Source organism: Giraffa tippelskirchi, chromosome 1 (assembly GCF_054371585.1).
Source record: "Giraffa tippelskirchi isolate mGirTip1 chromosome 1, T2T-mGirTip1v1.2.pri, whole genome shotgun sequence".
Classification (NCBI taxonomy): Eukaryota; Metazoa; Chordata; class Mammalia; order Artiodactyla; family Giraffidae; genus Giraffa; species Giraffa tippelskirchi.
The window spans coordinates 80,971,272-80,992,581 of NC_137275.1; the positions used below are offsets into that span (position 1 = coordinate 80,971,272).

The window sequence follows — 21,310 nt, forward strand, 5'->3', positions numbered from 1 at the left end:
TTTTGGTTGTGACAGCTCTTCCACCTCAAACATAATTTTCAGTGATTTCTTACTCCTTGCTTATGTTTCATTCTGTCTCCTATTCTTCACATTCTTCACACATCTCATGTAGTGTGGCATTCTGAAATCTGTAATCTGAAGGGGTTAAATCTACTTGGATTCTTTCTCTTGCCTCATTTGCAGTGGATGTCTCCTTTTGTTTTAAGGCATTTAATGCTCAAACTCCCGCACAATTGCACTCATCTCACATGCTAATAGAGTAATGCTTAAAATTCTCCAAGCCAGGCTTTAGCAATATGTGAACCATGAACTTCCAGATGTTCAAGCTGGTTTTAGAAAAGGCAGAGGAACCAGAGATCAAATTGCCAACATCAGCTGGATCATCGAAAAAGCAAGAGAGTTCCAGAAAAAGATCTATTTCTGCTTTATTGACTATGCCAAAGCCTTTGACTGTGTGGATCACAATGAACTGTGGAAAATTTTTAAAGAGATGGGAATACAAGACCACCTGACCTGCCTCTTGAGAAATCTGTATGCAGGTCAGGAAGCAACAGTTAGAACTGGACATGGAACAACAGACTGGTTCCAAATAGGAAAAGGAGTATGTCAAGGCTGTATATTGTCACCCTGTTTACTTAACTTATATGCAGAGTACATCATGAGAAATGCTGGGCTGGATGAAGCACAAGCTGGATTCAAGATTGCCGGGAGAAATATCAATAACCTCAAATACGCAGATGACACCAGCCTTATGGCAGAAAGTGAAGGAGAACTAAAGAGCCTCTTGATGAAAGTGAAAGAAGAGAGTGAAAAAGTTGGTTTAAAGCTCAACATTCACAAAACTAAGATCATGGCATCCTGTCCCATCACTTCATGGCAAATAGATGGGGAAACAGTGGAAACAGTGGCTGACTTTATTTTTTTGGTCTCCAAAACCACTGCAGATGGTGATTGCAGCCATGAAATTAAAAGACGCTTACTCCTTGGAAGGAAAGTTATGACCAACCTAGACAGCATATTTAAAAGCAGAGACATTACTTTGTCCACAAAGGTCCGTCTAGTCAAGGCTATGGTTTTCCCAGTGGTCATGTATGGATGTGAGAGTTGGACTATACAGAAAGCTGAGCTCTGAAGAATAGATGCTTTTGAACTGTGGTGTTGGAGAAAACTCTTGAGAGTCCTTTGGACTGCAAGGAGATCCAACCAATCCATGCTAAAGGAGATCAGTCCTGGATATTCATTGGAAGGACTGATGTTGAAGCTGAAACTCCAATACTCTGGCCATCTGATGCGAAGAGCTGACTCATTGGGAAAGACCCTGATGCTGGGAAAGATTGAGAGCAGGAGGAGAAGGGGATGACAGAGGATGAGATGGTTGGATGTCATCACCGACTCAATGGACATGGTTTTGGGTGGACTCCGGGAGTTGGTGTTCGACATGGAGGCCTGGCGTGCTGCAGTTCATGGGATCACAAAGAGTCGGACATGACTGAGCGACTGAACTTAACCCTGTGGGATCCTCTCTTTCTCCTTTCCCTCCCTCTATTTATTTTCTTCCCTTCCTTCTCTCCCTCCCCTCCCCACCTTGGGGATTTCCTTTATTCCCTTGTGAGCCCAATAATGCATTGCAGTTTTTTGTTTCTTATATTTTATCCATGGCCAAGTTGTAGGGTGGCAGAAGCTCCTTCAGAGGGTCTAGTATCCTTGCATAGTAGTGGAGTAAAGCATATTCTGCAATAATTTCCTCAAGAGAGGATTTGTATTTGTTTTTGCCAGAAGCCATGGTTGTGAGGTGCTAGCAAACGGGAAAATTTGGTCCCATTCCATGGTTCAGACTTAATGCTAAAGCCCAGGGTTCAATGTCTCTCATTTTAAAAGGGTCAGAGTTCATTGTCTAGATCTCAAGGCTGGTATTATTCTTTGCCCGGATAACAGCCTGGCATTTGTATATGCTGAGTGCTTGTCTAGCCCTGCTCTGTTCTTAACTGTTCCCTTCCTCTTTTCCTCCCTCTGCCTATACCTCCCTGCTTAGAGATTTCCTCTGCAAGTATTTCTGTATATGCCCAATAGTGCATTACCTTTTGGTTTTATTGTATGTTACTGAAGCATATAGTGGCATGATTCCTTCAGAGTATCTAGTGTCCCATACTAGTGGTAGAAGTGAAAAGTATTCTTTTCTGCCAGTTACTGTGAACCCTTCAAGTGTTTTTCTCTGTGAAAATAATAATCGGTAAAATGAAATAATAATTTGGAAGCAATACTTCAAGCACTCAAAACCAACAGTCTCAGACATATATTTAAAAGAGGACAACATAAATTAATAAGTAAAGTTAATAAGTAAATAAAAATAACTTGTCTCACCAGTCTCCTGTATCCATGGGATTCTCCAGGCAAGAATACTGGAGTGGGTTGCCATTTCCTCCTCCAGGGGATCTTCCCAACCCAGGGATTGAACCCGAGTCTCTTGTGTCTGCTGCACTGGCAGGCAGATTCTTTACCACTCGTGCCACCTGGGAAACCCATATAAAGAAAAACTACTGGCTAAAAATATTTTATATGCAATTGTTTTCTTCTCTGAAGGAAAAAAGAAAACATTAAACAAATCTGTAGTGCTGTGAATACACTAACAGTGTGTTGGGGGATTTAACAGGTCCAGAGGACGATAGCAAAGCAAATTCAGATGGTGAAACAGATTGGAAAAGGTCGCTATGGGGAAGTTTGGATGGGAAAGTGGCGTGGCGAAAAGGTAGCTGTGAAAGTGTTCTTCACTACAGAGGAGGCCAGCTGGTTCCGAGAGACAGAAATATATCAGACGGTGTTGATGAGGCATGAGAACATCTTGGGTGAGTATAAGTCTGTATTAACGATGTTCAGGGTTTCCTAGCTTTCCTCTCTTTTTTCTGTTAACATCTGCATATTAACTCATCTGTCTAGACCCGCTATGAAATGTATAGACATTTTCTTTTTGGCGTGACCCCAAGAATGTCATACACTTCTAATGGGAGACCTCACAGGAGGAATGACTAAGACACTTCTATGAATGGATGGTGGGCTGGAAATGAAACATGTTCAAATAATTTTTTTTTTCCTTCAGGGACAGGAAATGCAAATGCAATACCAAAATTTCTCAGATTTCTTAGGGATTTGAAGGAGCACATTTTTGTCTTAAGTACTGTGAAGTTATGGAAATTTTATCTGCAGAGTTTATATTTAGATCCAGAGTTTATATTGAGAATTGATTTCCTTTTTATTTTCTCAAGTTAGAAATTATCTAGCTGGATTATTCAAGTAGAAAGAGTGTCAGCTAATCATGGAGTGTGTGCCTGTTTTGTAAATAGTGTCTTATGTGTAATTATAATACCATGAACTATTTACCATTAACTTAGAAATACTTTAAATATCAGCTACTGATTGGAAAGGTATCCTGTCTTCAGATACAAACTCTTAGTGTTTCTCCACCCCTGCTGTTTTGGTTATCTCTGATGGGCTTCCCAGGTGGCTCAGTGTTAAAGAATCTGCCTGCCAAGCAGGAGACATGGGTTCAATCCCTGGGTCGGGAAGATTCCCTGGAGAAGGAAATGGCAACCCACTCCAGTATTCTTGCCTGGGAAATCCCATGGACAGAGGAGCCTGGTGGGCTACAATCCATGGGGTCACAAAGAGTCAGACATGACTTAGCAACTAAACTACAACAACGATGGGTATTAGTAATTTAATGCTATCATAAGCACAATCAGAAAACTGAATGAAATGCCAAATAAAAGACACCTGTGACAAATGACAATAGTTGAAAAAATGAATTATCCTGGTAGTATTTAGAAAACACGTAGCTTCAACCCTTTTTGTCTTCTTTCCTTTTAGGCTTCATTGCTGCAGATATCAAAGGGACGGGGTCCTGGACACAATTGTACCTCATCACAGATTATCATGAAAATGGTTCCCTCTATGATTACCTGAAGTCCACCACCCTAGATACTAAGTCAATGTTGAAGTTAGCCTATTCCTCAGTCAGTGGCCTATGTCACTTACACACTGAAATCTTTAGTACTCAAGGCAAACCAGCAATTGCCCATCGAGATCTGAAAAGTAAGAACATCCTGGTGAAGAAAAATGGAACTTGCTGTATAGCTGACCTGGGCTTGGCTGTTAAGTTTATTAGGTTAGTATCAAGGTGAACAAATATACTTTTTATGGTTCTTTTCTATCACTTTTTATAGGTGATGCATTTTGTCACTCAGGGCTTCTAGGATATTTAGTGGAGGAGAAATTTTGCTAACTTTGACTTTTCGTGGAGGGGAAAAAGAAGAAACGTCTTCATTGCAACAAATAAGCAGTGTTTGGGTCAGTTCTATTGTTTCTAAGTGTCTCAGTGACCTGACTTCAAGACACTGTTCACATAGGTTTGAGCTGTCATGAAGCTGTTAAGAAGTTGCTAATGCCTGGGATTGTGTGCTCAGAATTCTGCATAACATTTGTAGGTAGGAAGAGGTTTCAGGAAAGAGCTATGACTATGTAGTGATAAAGGCATTTTTTATGTGTTATAAGAAAGATAACTTGCAGAGGTATTCTATGAGAAATGTTAGGAATGAATAAGCAACACAGGGCCAGTACTCAGCACTGTAGCTTCTGCAGGATGGGCAAGAAGAATGCCCCATAGCTGCGGTTCTGTTTTACTTACCTTTGTTGCATTCATAGTAGCTCCTTTATCTTGTAGGATTTAATTAGACAAATGATTCTTCTGCTTTGAAAACAATGAAATGAGTTTGCAAACTACAAGAAAAGAGGGATCATCTTATACCGACTTTTTAAAAAATTCAATTTAGGCTCAGCTTTTATTAAATTATTGGACCTTCTTATGGATTTTTTTTTCCAAAGAGACTGTAGAATATGGAGAAGGACACAAAAGAAAAGCCAAAGCAAAGAATAAAACCGACGAGAAAGGACTAAGGGATTGGTATTTTCACCCAGAAGTAAAGATGGAGAGGTGATAAAATGATAAATCCTAAATATTATAAAGGTCTTCACCAGATAGAGGGTAGCAAATTGAAGTTCTTGATCTTTAAAAACAAAGCAGAAGGAAATGCTTTGGACTGTAGATTAAAGTTAGAAATATGAACTGCCTGCTAATAGAGATGATTTGAATCTTCTCTCTCTTCTGAATTCTTTTTTTCTGACCTACACCCTTTTTTAAGTCTCCTCTACCACAGGGAACTTTCCATGATGCTTCTCAAATACCAGCTTTTCTCCTTCCCTCCCCTGTGAAATTTCTCAAGAGTTCTAAAGAGTAATTTGCTTTCACAATCCAGTAATTCATGATATTTTGCAATTTGGCTTCTGCTCTGTCTCTTCTGAAGCTCCTTTACTGAAGGACAACGTGGATTTTGTCACCAGAAGCCTTGTTTCCTGTCGGCCCACTCTCCCCCAGCCCACACCTTTCTTCCTCCTGTATTCCTAATGTGTTTGCTCCAGGTTCTCGTCCTTTCTCTCTATGGGTTCTGCTCTCTGTTTCTTAAATATTTCTCCACTTCTCAGTTTCACGCTGCACGTGCTTTCTCTCCCCAGGTCCCAGTTTCGGTTGGTCCATTCTAAATGTGAGGGACATTTCCTTTGTTCTCTAAGTTTGTGACTGCTCAGTTGAATGAATTCTGTCTCCATGATATTTCCACCGGAACTGGGCCAATTGGGGGCCTCCTACCATTTTTCTAGATTCTAGAGTAAAGCATTTTGTAGTTATTTCCTCTTTCCAATTTTGTCTTTTACATACTGCTGTCAGATTTACTTTCTTGAAGCATAATTTTGGGCATCATTGTAATTTCATCATTTGGTCTGGCTTTGGGTTAAAATGTAATTTCTCTCACACCTCGGAGTGTTTTTAATATGCTTTTATCTTTATCTGAATACCCAATATCCTCTCCCTTATTTCAGTAGCTACTACTTATCCTCATAATTTCGTCCTTTAGAACCCCTATTATTATTCCCTTACAAGCCTGACTTTCGGTGAGTTTCTGTTGTATGGTCATCAATGACTGCTTTTCTGTCATTTTAAGTAGAGACGAAGTTCCATGAAGGTAGATACCATGTTTTTCTTAAATTTACATCTCTAGTCTTTCCTTGGTGCTCATTATATAAGGGTTGCTTCAAAATTTTGTATAAAGCTTAAATGAATGATTCCATATAGACTATGGGATGAAGGGAAAAAGTATTTTTTTTTTCCTCTTAGCTCCAGAGATTTTGCACACGCTGGATTAAGTCCACCTTTCTCTTTTTATGTCAAATTTATATGGACATAAAACTCTCCAATTTATATGCTTTATTTTGCAAGACTGAACTTATTTGTGTTTTTTCCACATATACTTCATGTTTGCTACCGCTTTGCTTCTGACTAGACAACATACAGCTTGGAATGCCCTTGCGTCTCCATGGTACTTAATCGAGTCTCAGAGTTACTCTAAGTCACTTTACTCATCCCCCAGGTGGGAAGGATGACATCATCTATTCTACTCCTGTGATAATTTTCTGACCCTTGTCTGCCTGACCCCTGAATTATTTTAAGGCATGCCTCATCTTACCCTCCTTTTCATTGGGCATCTTGAGAGTCCATGTCGTTACATAATGTGTTTCTCATTTGACATGACATAGTGAGTTACCCATTAGAGATAGTATTTGAATCAGTACATGTTGGCAGTATCAAGGTAATTAAGAACTCATCTTCTTAATAGACCTTAAAAAAACCAGGAAAATGAGTATCTATTATATTTCTGAAACTTAGTTCTGCTTAATGTAATGGGAATGAACTAAATGAACTCTCAAATTTCATGCAAACCCAGATAGAAGAAGTGGAAGGAAATACATTAAGGGATAATTCAGAGATTTATTTGGCAAATATTGACTGTTTAATGGAGAGAGGAAGGATGTGAGGATACTGGCTTAGATGAACAACCGACATAGCCGTTGGATGTAAAGACCTCATACGGCTAACTAGCAGCCGGGGGATCATTTGCCATCCTGGGCCTCAGTTTCCTTCATATTAAATGGATGTTGAATTTGATAATTGGAAGTCCTTTTCATGTTTTTATTTCATATGTTTCAGAGGAACTTTGGTCTTCTCAATTTTTGAGCCTCGCTTTTACACCTTGCTGTACACAGTTCTTTGGTTTTCACTCTTCCTGATTTTCCTGTTGCGGGGGAGTGTGAAGCACATGTGCACAGATATTTACAGCATTGTATTACTAGTAGGGTCAAAGCTAACCCAGTGTTGAGTTCTCAAACTTCATATGTGAATTTCCTGTGAGAACTTAATCTTTACCTTAGTCTCTGTGTGCTAAGTGTTCTGTCAGGCTTTTAAATCATTTTGAGGAGGTTTCCAGTGATGTTTGGAGAAGGAAATGGCAACCCACCCCAGTATTCTTGCCTGGAGAATCCCGTGGACAGAGGAGCCTGGTGGGCTGCTGTCCATGGGGTTGCACAGAGTCGGACATGACTGAAGCAACTTAGCATGCATGCATGCATTGGAGAAGGAAATGGCAACCCACTCCAGTGTTCTTGCCTAGAGAATCCCAGGGACAGAGGAGCCTGGTGGGCTGCTGTCCATGGGGTCACACAGAGTCCGACATGACTGACGCGACTTAGCAGCAGCAGCAGCCAGTGATGTTCACAGAGGGTGGACAATGCGTTAGAGGTTTCCTGATCATTTAACTTCTTTATGCTATATTGTTTTCTTCGTGCACACTCTTGAAAATGATGTAAGTGCTGATGCATCTCATGCCGAAGGGAGATGGAATCCGGGTGATGCCAGGAGAGACACTCCCATTAACCCGAATCTCTTGAGATAAGAAAACAATGACACGTGGAATCTCATGAAGGAACTTACAGAGCTTTTCACCCTACCCTCTGGAGGCTCACACAGCCCCTCTGGTACTTCAGGGACAGAATGATATGTTTTCTTAGCGGGGGAGTAAGTCCTGCCTGGCTTACGGCCTTTCAGGTATTAAATTTTATATAGAAAACCTACAGTGAAGACTGGGCTATAACACACATCTCCAGATTGATGCCTGTCGAATTGTCCAAGTGCAAAGGAGATGGAGAGTCTGGCCCAGAAGGTTCTCAACGTTCTCTGTCTCTCAATGACATATACACACCACTGCTTCTCGTGTGTATGCTTAGTGGTTTTTGAAAAAAGTGACATGGTTAAGTGACCAGCCAGAGTCACAGACCAAACATGAGTGGCAGCACGCCCGGTCAGGGTTTCTGCAGCCTCATCCGCCTTCTGTTGAAGAGTTCCCATTTCCAGGTTCTCTTTCTGAGAAACCCTGAGATGTCTCAGGGTTTACTCATAGGAGCAGTGAATTCTGTTGGTGCTGTGGAAAACCCTCCTCGTTGGCTAACATCTGCCTGGGCAGAGCTCAGTTCAGCAAGTCAGTTCCATAGCTGTTTGCAAGATACTCTAGGAGAGACAAAGGATGTGCATAGTCCCTTCTTCTGAAGGCTCATGAGAAGACTTCACGCTTTGGAAGGTCATTTTTGTCTTTCTAACAAGTGATTAAGTATTCTCTGGTATGGTTCATGTGTGGTTAATTTCTTGCAAGAAATGTGTGGTAACATTTCTTGAAAGAATTCCTGCTATGGATTCATAATTAGAAGCTTAATTAATATGAAAAAAATAATATAAGGTTAAGATAGATATTATACTTTTAAATACCTGCTTTATTCCCTGCCACCAAAATAAAATTCTTTCTGCCTTTCTTCCAGTGCATGAGAGCCAAGAGCTTAAGGCACACCCTGCTCCACTGAGTTGGAAGGGTGCTCAGGTTCATTCTCTTGCCTCTCAGGATTCTTGAAGGAGGCCCCACCTCCAGCCTTTTTGCACCCACAGGGACTCTTTGATTCTTTTCCTCAGTTCTGCCAATACCTGCAGTCTACATGCCGCTGTAGACACCAGTGTTGGGCCAGGAGAGGGACACTGCAGGCAGCCGCCTGGGTACAGGCAGTAAGAGGCTGCCCTGTTTGTAGACAATAAAACCCATTAAAATGATCTCCATGTGCGGAAGCTCTAAACAACATCAATGATAAGATGCCCTCTCCCAGAAGAGGGCATCACTTCTACCATCCTCTCCTTAGTACATATAGCCTTCTTGTGCCTTCAGAGAGAAAAGTCTTAGTTTTCTATCTTTTTCTTGTTCTATGTCTGTCTGTCTGTCTCCGTTTCCACCCCACCTGTTTGACACGCACGTACGCACACACACATCATCTTTGCTCTCCTCCCCGACCTGGAGTAGTTTCCTTGAAATCTCTCACTTGTTTTGTGGCCCCAAATAAGAGGAGCCACTCAGTGTGTGTGTCCACACAGGGGACCCTTTGTCATCAGTGTGAACCTTCTCCTCCTCCACACTGACATTTTCTTTATTCTAGCACCGTCATCCAGGTGACACTGGTCAGAAATAGGAACTTGGTTTTCATCCCTCTTCATGGAAACCCATCTGAGGGCACCCTGCATTTTGAGATTCAGATACAATTAGGCTCTATCATCCCTGTCTCTGATCCTCCCTAGTGCAGTAGGGAGCTCAGTGTCCTGCACAAGCGCATCTGTGGATCCTAAGGAGCTTGGTTCTCTCTTTGCCGCATCAGGCTTATACCGCTGACACACATGTTGCACCTTTTTTTCCTGACTTACCTACTCGTTCTTCCCCAAACACTCAGCTCAAGGCTGAAGACATGTTTACTAGGTTGTGTTGTAGGTATTTCATGAAATTTAGTTATAAAATTCATACTATCAGAACATTTGTCCTTATTTTTTTTTCTACAGGACCTTAGCATCTTGCCCTAACCCTGGGCCTGGGGGAGAACCTCCCTTCTCCCCAGCTGGCTTGCTCCTTACCCTCAGCCTCCCAAGTTACTGTTCATTTCTTACTCAGAAAATTTTAGGTATTTTTATTTTATCCTGTCTCAGCCCCAGTGTCTGTAAAGTTCATAAAGAAAAATACTGGTTAAAATATGATTCTGACACAAGGTTTTTTCTTGGAGAGGAATTTACTAGACATCTCTTAACTTATTTTATTCAAGTTTTACTTTGAATTTCATCCAGTTCTACTTATATCTCAGTGGTACTCACATTAACAGGGACAAAAGCCTTGTTGGATCTAGTAGAAGTTTAGTTGGGGAAACATAATTAGGTAAAAGTGTCCTTGTAATTTTCTAAACCCAGTTCTTTAACCATGACCCCTTTGTGCAAATTTTGTAGCCTTTCTCCGTGGGCAGGGAGAAGAGATCACAGTTCATCTAGATTGAATGCAGCATTTTGATGAAGCATTTTTAGTTCTGCTTGCTAGAAATGTCTTTTCTATAATTTTGTCCAGTTTTTATTTAGGCTGCTCTGAGTCTTAGTTGTGGCACGCAGGATCTTTAGTTGTGGCATGCAGACTTTTAGTTGCACCATCTAGTCCCCTGACTCGGGATCAAACCCAGGCCCCTGCGTTAGGAGTGGGGAGTCTTAGCCTCTGGACCACCGGGGAGGTCCCTGACCAGTGTACTTAGAGAACTTTTGATCTTCACAGCCTTATGTGTCTAACCTTAATCCTTATCATGTATGTTTTTCTTGTTCCTGATCCTTCTGAGTTCATATTAATATTTTAAGCCTACAGGAAATGTTAAAAATAATGAGGCACTTGTAATTATTTAACAAAATTAATTAGCAATAACAAATGTTAACAGTTTGCCTTAGTTTTTTTTTTTTTTTAAAGAAATGCACTGTTAAAGAGAGTCCTCTTGCATTCTCCTCCCTATTTTATCCCCCTTTTTCCTTCCAGAAGTAGCCAGTATCCTGGAGTTGGTATTTATATTTACTACGTGTGATTTTATAATTTTCACACACGTGTATCTGTGGCCATCTCAGCACACAGAATTATTTTGTCGATTTGAAGTTCGTTACTCCGACCCCACCCCCTTGTGCCACATCCATCTTTTCTTGCCAACCTTGTCTCTCGGCCCTCCCATCATCCACGGAAAAGGAAAGCAGGGAATGGTGAGGCAACTTGCCCTCGTCTGCTTCCTTCTCTCTCCTGGGCCCTTTCCTTCAGGTGCTCATACCTGTCCTTAAAGATCTGAGTCTTGTCCTAACGCTGGGCCTGGGGAAGAACCCCTCTGGTTGTACTTCCTGTCCCTTCTGCTTCCTTTGCTCTTGCTGGCCCAGTGCTAAATCGCTTTAATTTCTCTTTGTGACCTTGAAGATCAATACAAGTTCCATTTTTCTCTCCCCTTATTTGGAAACAGCTAAGATGATGTAACTGAATACCTGGGAGAGAAATGCAGTTTAATGACTTTCAAATAGGAAAACCCTCCTGAGGGAAAAGGGACAGAGCTGGGTGTCTTGGAGAAACTAATACTTTATAATGTTGGATGGAAATTACTTATAATTAGTATATTTGTGCTTTAACATATAGTGCTGAAGGCTTTTGCCATTGGGTTGATAGTCCTGTACAAAATTAATTTGCTGAACAAAATGCAATTTATCTTTCTACATGTCTGCAATGTTTCATTTTATGGCCTATGTATAATAGAGATTTTTAAGTTTTTCTTTAAATCATACATAGCAAAGTTTACTATTTAAAAACCTTTTCCTTCTTTCATTTAAAGTGTATTCCCTACTGCCATGTGCAAGGCACACGGTGAATGGAGACGGAGGGGGGACCTGCTCTTTAGGGACAGACCCAATGGTTATGATGTCATTCAGGGCTCAGAGGAGTTTACAGTCTTTGGTTGGAAGATGAATATTCATTGAGATGCCACAAAGGAGAATATTTATTCAGATTCTTCTAGGGGAAGATATTTATTCAGCTTTCCCAGGGGAGATAGTTATTCCAACACTGGGGGAGGAAGCACTTAGGGTGGAGAAAGCGCAAGGTGGGGGAGGGACAGTAGTGGCTGGTGTACTGTGTAAATAAGGAGCTGGGTTTGGAGCATTTGATGGACAAGCAAAGTCCTCGACTGAATGTTTTTTCCATGTCTGAGGGAATGAGAGTCTGGACAACTGTAAATAGTCTGGCCATCACAAATCCTAAATCTGTTATCCTCCAGTTCCAATTAGCTTTTAGTTTTCCCATAGATGTCCCCATGTCACGCATTCTGTTAGCCCTTCTTAACCTCCCAAATCCAACTAAAACATTAAGGACTAAGTATAAGAATGGAAAAGAATTGTCTAAAATCTTTACCAACTGAGGTTAGAGTATACCTTTGGCCTAAATGTACTCCTGTGGGGCCCATCTTCTTTCCATCTGCAACCCCCATGCTCATTTCTCTACATAGAACCCAGAATCCTCTATCCAACCCCAGCACTGTTTTTCTCTAATGATTCAAAGTTATAAACTGTGTTATACACACAGGTAACACATTAATGAAAAACCCTCTGTGTGTTCACATGAGAGGTTTCAGTGGGTAGAAGAGGAGGAGAGAAATTGCTGTATAATTGAAGGAGGAGCCTTTGTGACATCTTTCACATCTGTTATTTTCCCACTTTATCATTTGGCCACTTCTCTCTTGTGTTCCTTCCCTACTATGTACTATTTAGGTACACAGGTGACCTTTTTCTATTGTGTCCTGCTGATAAATACTGTGATTCATATTTTATACTCTTTCTAGTTTTAGAAAAAAGCCTAGAGCACTGAGACCTACATTTGCTGATGAAAAGGAGTGTGAACTCTTTTTTTTTCATTTAAAGAAATTTCCTTTAACTCTTATTTTAGGAAAATGGGCTCCTTCAGAGCTGGTGCTTTTAAAAGATCTCAAGGGGCCTAATGAGTATCCTAGTGACACATCTGGTCAAATAGCTTTAGCTGAAGAATTTTAGATGGAAGTGATTTTTAAATGGTTGTAAGAATGAAGCTTTATAAGTTTTAGTAAATGTTAAGTTTTGAGATCTACAGAGGGACAACTACCACCTTTTAGATTTTCCCAGTGACACTATATGTTTTATCTTTTTGAAGATCGATAGAGGCAGTAAGATACAACCCCAAATTGTGGTTTTTTCCTTCCCCAAAAGCCACTTTGCTGTTGTTGTTGAGTTGCTCAGTCTTGTCCAGCTCTTTGTGGCCTCATGGACTGAAGCACACTAGGATCCCCTCCACTATCTCCCAGAGTTTGGGTTGGTGATGCCATCCAATGGTCTCATCCTCTGCTACCACCTTCTCCTTTTGCCTTTAATCTTTCCCAGCTTCAGGGTCTTTTCCATTAAGTCTGCCCTTTGCATCAGGTGGCCAGAGTATTGGAGCTTCAGCATCAGTCCTTCCAATGAATATTCAGGGTAGATTTCCTTTAGGCTTGACTGGTTTGATCTCCTTGCAGTCCAAGGGACTCTCAAGAGTCTTCTTCTGTACCACAATTTGAAAGCATCAGTTCTTTGGCGCTTAGCCTTCTTTATGGCCCACCTCTCACATCCATACATGACTACTGGAAAAACCATAGCTTTGACTTTACACACCTTGTTGGCAAAATGATGTCTCTGCTTTTTAATATGCTGGCTAGGTTTTTCAAACCTTTTCTTCCAAGGAGCAAGCCTCTTTTAATTTCATGGCTGCAGTCACCCTCTGCAGTGATTTTGGAGCCCAAGAAAATAAAATCTGTCACTGCTTCCATTTTTCCTCTTCTGTTTGCCATGAAATGATGGGACTGGATGCTATGATCTTAGTTTTTTGAATGTTGAGTTTCAAGCCAGCTTTTTCACTCTCCTCTCTCACCCTCATCAAGGGGCTCTTTAGTTCCTCTCCACTTTCTGCCATTAGAATGGTATCACCTGCGTATCTCAGGTTGCTGATATTTCTCCCGGCCATCTTGAGTCCAGCTTGTGCTTTGCTAAATTTGCTGTTGTCTGTGATGCAGCATGATGAATGTGGTGTTTGATATATGCAGCTGTTTTCTGCATTGAGGAAAAAGAGCAAACATATCAGTGCTTGAGAGTGAGTGGAGTTTGATGAAAAGAAAAAGAAAAACTCTTGGGAGTCAAGAGAAAGGAAGGTTTATCACAGATTTTCTAGAGACTTCAGTTTAATCATGAGTTTTTTTTGTTAATCTTTTCTGTTTTGCAGTTGATTCATCCATCAAAATAGGGGTTCATTGCTCCTTATTTCCACTAGTTTCTTTTTAGCTGTGTAACTTGTTGAACTTGTGATGCATACTTAGCATTGTCCTGGCAGTGATGTTACATGTCTCCTCTCATTAATTGTCAGCCTCTCAAGCAATCATAGTTTGGCAACTTTGAAAAGTGGGTTCACAGCTCTGGCTCCAGCTCACTGCACTGAGACCATGGTTCCCACATGCCAGCCTGCAGATGACTGTCCTTCCATCAGGAATTTTCTCCCTGTCTATGCAGAAAAATAATTAATAGATCATGTTGTGAAATCGTCTGGAAGCTAAAGATAATATATTCAGTTATTTTCCTTTTTATTAAAAAATGCATGTTATTTGGTTTATGAAATAATAGTGCTAGTAAGAAATCCTTTTTATAGGTCTCTGCTTATCAAAGTAAAACCTTTGCAAATCTTCGTTGATCCTCTCCTCCTGTCCCTTCTTACTTGTTTGTAGCTGCAAAAGCCTCCCAACACTTTGCATAAGAAATACTGTCTCAAATAAACCAAATTCACGTGTGCACCTGCCAGTTTTAAGGGCAAAGCTACTAATATATGAAGAGAAGGATGGTAATTTTGACATTGAATAGGTATTTATTAATAGCAATAATTTAGAGTTTACATTGATCTTGTGGCAGTGCTATCTTATATGTTGTAGCTTCATTCTGATTGTCATCTTTGTTGGGTTTTGACCTGTGAATATTGAACTTTTGGCAAGAAATACTTTTTAGGGAAACATTATGCCTTGAAAGGATATCCTTTCTCACCTTTCACTAAAGCACCAAATTAGGAATTCCCTGACCTGTCATTCCTTGGTCCTCTTCAAAGCTGATAGCGCGTTGCCTGACTTTCTCCTTAGTGACACGAATGAAGTTGACATACCACCCAACACTCGAGTTGGCACCAAGCGCTACATGCCTCCAGAAGTGTTGGATGAGAGCTTGAACAGAAATCACTTTCAGTCTTACATCATGGCCGACATGTACAGTTTTGGACTCATCCTTTGGGAGGTTGCTAGGAGATGTGTATCAGGAGGTAAGTGACAGTGATACTGCTGGAGCTGCTGCAGATCCTTTCTTTCTGGTCAGAAATCAGAGTTGTTGTATTGTTTACTAAATCAGATTTGATTTTCCCCTTTATTTCTGTTGATACGATCAAAGTCCTCCCAGAACATAGTATTTAACATCTTAGAACTGTCTTTGCCACTTTCCCTCCACCTGCTACTACTACTGAGTCTCTCTTAGGCACACTGTCAACTTCCTCGTGCCTTTTCAGAGCTCACCCCCTTCTACCATGTATATTGTCTCCTTTCTCTCTTCAGCTTTTCCTCCAGCAGTTATTCCATCAAGTCAAACCCCTTTTCCTACCCCTTCCAGCTTCTGGCCCCACCCCTGACATCAGTGCCCCCTTCCCTGTGGCTTCCTCTGTACAGATGAAGGGAGATCCATCAATGTGGGGGGAAACCCATTGTTTAAGCCCCTAATTCTTGAATTTCTATGATATGTCCTCATAAACCAGTTTGAAAACATCAGTTTGTATCAAAAGGAAATTAAAGCATAAGAATGTCATTATTGTTCATGATAACTTTTCTATAAACATAAGGATTCCTTAGTAAAACTAAGAAAAGATTTTTTTAAATATTCAGAGGTAATATTTTTGTAGTGTTTTGCTTACTGCTGCATAATTTGCTCTCAGGTAGATTTGAACATCTTTTAGATGAGGAGCTGAGTTGCAGGCTCTTCAGTATCAAGTGCCCTGTTTATGCCTCTACTTTTGGTTGTGCTGGTTCAGAAAGTGACATTGCTGCCTTCCCTCATGATGGCTGGTTCCTCACTTTCACAAAAATTTGAGCTTGTCCAGGGATCTTATAGTGAAGCAGGCACTTAACTAGTACAGGAATTTTTTTCTTGGACCTGCCATTTATTTGTGAACCTTTGATGCATTATTAAATTTTTCTTTGTTTCTGTTTTCTTATTGTCAGAAGGACATGAATGATTTTATCTACCTCAGATGGTTGTTGTGAGGTTTCAATGATTGTAAAAAAGAATTAAAACTGCCTGGAGTATAAAGAGCACTCAGTACACGCTAGCTGTTATTTTTAATTTTCATTTTGGTTGGTAGAGACTTAACTTACATTTAGAGTCATATTTAAATATGAAGGAGAAACAGTAAATCAACAAGTATTCACACTTTCATAGAAAGATCATCCTCAATGATGCCTTCTAATCACTCTGGGAACTCTGTGCCCCTTGTAAGCAGTTTAAAATAGAAAACTTTCCCTCTAAAATAAGAGAAGTCTTTAGGCCAAAAGGAAAGTGAATGTAGGACAAGTTTCCTAAACAGATATTTTATAAATCTCCTTTCGTAATTATGATTTCATGCTTTATTAAGAGTAAATGAGTCTATTCTTTAATAATATGCTTACTCTTATTTTTTTTTATTAAGTTAGGTTTATAGGAGTTAAAGGAGTAGTAGAGTGTAGATTACTTTTCGAATTATGTTTTCCTGAACATCTAAAGTGAATAGGGCTACAAGAACCCTTTATTTGAAAGCTTGTAGACAGGAATACAGGAGCCATGATTCTCTACTTAGGAAACAAGCCAACTTTATGTAAACAGCAGAGTATTAGTTGGTTTTCTAGGGCTATCTTTTTCTTGTGGGGGTTGGAGAGGTACTAACATGTTCCCTTATCTCCGTATGAGATTGATGTATATTTGTCAGAAAGACCCAACTCTGCCTAAGACCAACTGTATGGCATCGGGCAGGTTACTTAATCCTTCAAAATCAACTTTACTCATCTGTATAGTACTATCTTATAAACATAGTTTTAAGAATCTAATAAGATAAATTATAACATATACTATTCATGCCTTACAGATCATAGACTCTCAGCAGATGAGTTTTTTTGCTCTTCCAGAGGAGAAAAGCACACAGATTCTATTCTCTAACACTCTCCTTTATGAAGATATTGGAAGTTTGGGGGCTTATCTTTCTAGTCTGGATACTTTTGGGTGAAGCAGACACATCCAGGTATAGGCCTTTCAGACTTTGGGAGAAAAGAGAAAGTTTTGAAGTTTCAGGCACAAAGGCAGCAGATGTGGAAATTTTTGATAATGTTATTGCATGATAAGGAGAGAGGAGTAAGGCCTAGAGGGCAAAGACAGACTCCTATGAATTGATAATTTTGTGTGGTTGGCTCTGTGTCTGCGGTGGCCTATACACCAACCCCACCACCATGCATCAGTCCAGCCAGGTAAGGCACCAGCATTAGATACTAAGAGAAATCTGAGATGAATGAGATCAACATCATCCTTGCTCTCAAGATTTCTAGAACCATCATCTTGAGAATTAGGAAGGGAGGAAGAACGGGGATGAAGTGAGCGTCTCCTGTCCAGGAGACCATTGCTTTCATTTTCTTATGTGGAGATGACACACAGCAGAAGGAATTAGTAATGTAGATAATACATATATTTTTGATCTGTAATCTCAGTAGGGGACAGAATAAATGCTGAATTGGAGTGATCTGAAAAAACTTTTGAACCTTCTGGTCCTTCATGATTATAAATGGGTTTGAGTTTACAAGAAAGGACATAATAAAGTGTTAATCACTCAGTTGTGTCCGACCCTTTGTGACCCCCATGGACTATAGCCCACCAGGCTCCTCTGTCCATGAGATTTTCCAGGCCAGAATACTGGAGTGGGTTGCCATGCCCTTCTCCAGGGGATCTTCCCAACCCAGGGATCAAACCCACGTCTCTTACGTCTCCTGCATTGGCAGGCAGATTCTTTACCACTAGCACCACCTGGAATATAGTATTCTAAATTTTCAGTGTGCAAGAATACATTCTGTTGATTAAGCAGAAAAAAATGTACATCTGACATTTTGTTCAAGTAGGATACACTGCCAAATTTATTATGAGATTCATAATCTCATATTGCAGTAATAGAAATAGTTACATATTGTGCAGAATGAGTTTGGGGTGTGTCTGCCAAATGTGAACAAGATTTGATATAGATTTTTAAAATTTTGGCACAGAGTACAAGAGCCTTTATAAAATCAGAAGTAAATTTGAGATGTTTATTTACTTAGCTTTTGGAAGTTAGAAAAAAAGGCTTGAAGGTGTATGATAATGTTTCCTTGTGCTTTTTATTCATTTTTTAAAAATTGTGTAATTTGGGCCCATTTTTTTCAAGGTTGGTGGGTTTTTGTGTTTGTGGCTTTTTTTTTTTTTTTGCTGTTTTTCAACCTGAACTTGTCTTTGGTACTGATAGACATTTCCTCTGAGAACGGTTTGTTAGACTTTTATTTCTTCTTCACAGAAAATAATAACCTTATTAAGATCGTATTTTCAGGTATAGTGGAAGAATATCAGCTCCCCTATCATGACCTGGTGCCCAGCGACCCCTCTTACGAGGACATGAGAGAGATCGTGTGTATCAAGAAGCTGCGGCCCTCCTTTCCCAACCGGTGGAGCAGCGACGAGGTGAGGTTGGAGGTCACCACGTGGCCATGACCAGTATTGAAACAGACTTTTCTCCTTTTGCCCAAATTCCAAATATTTATTGCAGGAATTCGTCTTCTCTGTTGGGACGGTAACGGTGCGTCACAGCAGCAGTTTATATGGAGATGAGTGCAGTATGTTACATTATCTGTTCCTTTCTCCTGTTTGATTTTGCTGCTTCCAAAATACACTGAATGGGTCAGTGTTTAGCTGACTTAACTGATAACATGATTTCATTTATGGAAGTGAACCTGACACTTGCATAGAGGCTGTTATTTCTCCAAATGTGTGTGTAAAACATCATGAATTTTCTCCTTGACACTAACATACAGCATTCTCTCATTTAATGAGAGAAGAGTTAGGCGTCTGAAGAAGTGGGTTTTCTGTACACAGAAGTGGTACAAGGTGACCTAGGTGAGATGCCCGACTGTGCTGTGGATCTTCCTTAATAAGGATGACGTGATGCTGTGGGAACAAACCCACCCTTGCCGGTCGCTGAGTCCATCCTGGTGAAACATACACAGGTCTAAGAGGAGCTGTCCAGAAGGAGGAAGTGAGCCGGCCAGCCTTGCTTCTCCTGCCCTCTCTGCTGCTTGCTCACCCGCTTCTCCATCCGCCCTGTGAACCTGTAGACCCCTCAGACCTGGAGTGTCTGGTGGCACTCGGAGGAGTGCCACATTCAGACAGGAGTTTGAAGCATCCCTTAAAGAAAAAAAGTATCCAAGCCAGTGCAGAAAAATGGACAAAACACTGTCTATAAACTAATTCTTCAGTGTTCATTGCATTTAAAAATAACTTTTGGTTCTTTGGTTTTGTGCCCAGTTACTGAAATGCTAAATAATACATATGTTTCCCAGTGAGCTGTGCAGAAAGTTTTATGAGATGCTAGAGTTTATATTATTTTCAAGGTGGTTATGGGCATTGATGTTGCTCAGAGTCCCTTCACTGAGGATTTCTAATGAAGTGAAATGGTGCTTTTCAACAGGAAGGCCAATAATTGACGTGCCACAGGAGAACGCAGGAGAAACTTGTAGTGAGGCTGTGCACAGGTCATTAATCTTGTTAAATGGTACAGTGTGATGCTATTATTGTAGCGGACAGCTATGACTGAGGAATAACCATGTTTGTTTGGTTAGTATGGAATTAGATAAAAGATTTAAGCTCATCAAGTGTTAGAGACTGTCCGGGAGTGTGCAGAGGAATACAGGCTCCCTGGGTATTTTTGTATTTGTTTAATCTGACTTCAGAGACACTCTTCTACAATCAGCAAAGCCACCTGCTTGCTCCTATCACAAGGAAGACATGAAAATTTGTTTTAGTCTTTTAAGATTTGCATGAGAAAGGAATTTTTATGGAATTTTATGCCTACATGGTTTTAAGACTATCTTTTAAAAGTACATTCAAATTTCAGAAACCCAGAACTAAAAGCCAGTATCGAGTGCCAACCCTACAGATCCTACATTTCTCTAGTGTAAGTCCAGTTTTCCTTTTCCTTCCTGCAGTGTCTCAGGCAGATGGGGAAACTCATGACGGAATGCTGGGCTCACAATCCTGCCTCAAGACTGACAGCCCTACGGGTTAAGAAAACACTTGCCAAAATGTCAGAGTCCCAGGACATTAAGCTCTGAGGCAAGAATAAGTGTCTCTGGACAAAGCCAGTAGATATTCTTCTGTTTGTGGGCAGAGCAAAAGATGTTCCAGAAGCATCCACAGTCCAAGTCTTGAAAATCCTCCTGCTCCCAGAGGGTGTATTGTTACCTGTCAGGAAGCAGCCTGGACAAACAGAAGTTTCCAGAAACACAGATTCCTCGTGTCTATCTGTAGGAGGGAGAAACTGCCTGGGTAATTTGTTCAAGATATGATGCATGTTGCTTTCTAAGAAAGCCCTGTATTTTGGGATTGCCTTTTTTTTTTTTTCCTCAAAAGATAATTTTGCCAAAATAAAACAAAAATGTAAATGTCTCAAGGTTTATACTATTTTAGTTTAAAGAATAGCAACTAAAGTTCTTCCCAGAAACTCTGCTGGAAGGTAAATTAAAATATGTGTTTCCATTGGTAAAATTTTGTTGCACTCTACCAACTAAAAGACAATCGTTGAAGCTGGAAAACCGAACGGAACTCATCTTAAAAGCCCCCTCCTCAGACCACTCTGGCCAGCCCTGCGCTGGGGCAGCCGCAGCAATGTGAATGCATCTGGGTACCGGCACCGCCTGTGTGGGACCACCTCTGGGGATTCCCACTCGTGACCTTTTGCAGCTTCAGAGGATGTGGGACAAATGAAGGTTTTATGTGACTCTACTAGAAGTAAATGTTAACACTGTTCTTCAGAACCACTTTGTATTTCTGATTCTGTTAGGTTTTTTCTTACATTAAACACAAACAAAGCTTTTTTGTGTGTGTAGGAAGTTGAACCCCTGCATGCTTTTGATCTCTCAAATGAAAGGATCAATATTAAGTAAAGTGGCTGTCAGTTGTGTTGAAGACAAGGCGCTTTAAAATAGAGATAATTTGCTCTTGTGCTGTAAGAAGATGGTGTCAGAAAGGTAGTCGGTGAGGGTAGAGGTACACATGGCTTGTGTCTTAGGTATGTGGAAGAGACCTTCTCAAGCGCACGAGGGGAAAGGTGTGCACGACTTACTGTGTACAAAGATGGTTTCTTTTAGTTATTATCTGCCTTTTCTCTGTCTGAGTTTAGAG

General features: G+C 40.5%; 1 protein-coding gene across 17 annotated transcripts in view; it reads left to right on the forward strand.

Moving 5' to 3' along the window:
- Positions 1-20,575, forward strand: part of BMPR1B (bone morphogenetic protein receptor type 1B) — a 420,588-nt gene extending 400,013 nt beyond the window's left edge. For 16 of the 17 annotated variants that reach the window (XM_081595579.1, XM_081595635.1, XM_081595667.1 and 13 more), the window contains 5 exons: positions 2,651-2,843; positions 3,862-4,159; positions 14,971-15,146; positions 18,465-18,595; positions 20,116-20,575. In XM_081595579.1, the coding sequence (XP_081451705.1) occupies positions 2,651-2,843; positions 3,862-4,159; positions 14,971-15,146; positions 18,465-18,595; positions 20,116-20,241 (924 nt within the window). In that variant the 3' untranslated portion in view covers positions 20,242-20,575. The remainder of the gene's footprint in view (positions 1-2,650; positions 2,844-3,861; positions 4,160-14,970; positions 15,147-18,464; positions 18,596-20,115) is intronic. The other variant, XM_081595614.1, reaches the window with a different exon arrangement.
- Positions 20,576-21,310: the final 735 nt, after the last annotated feature.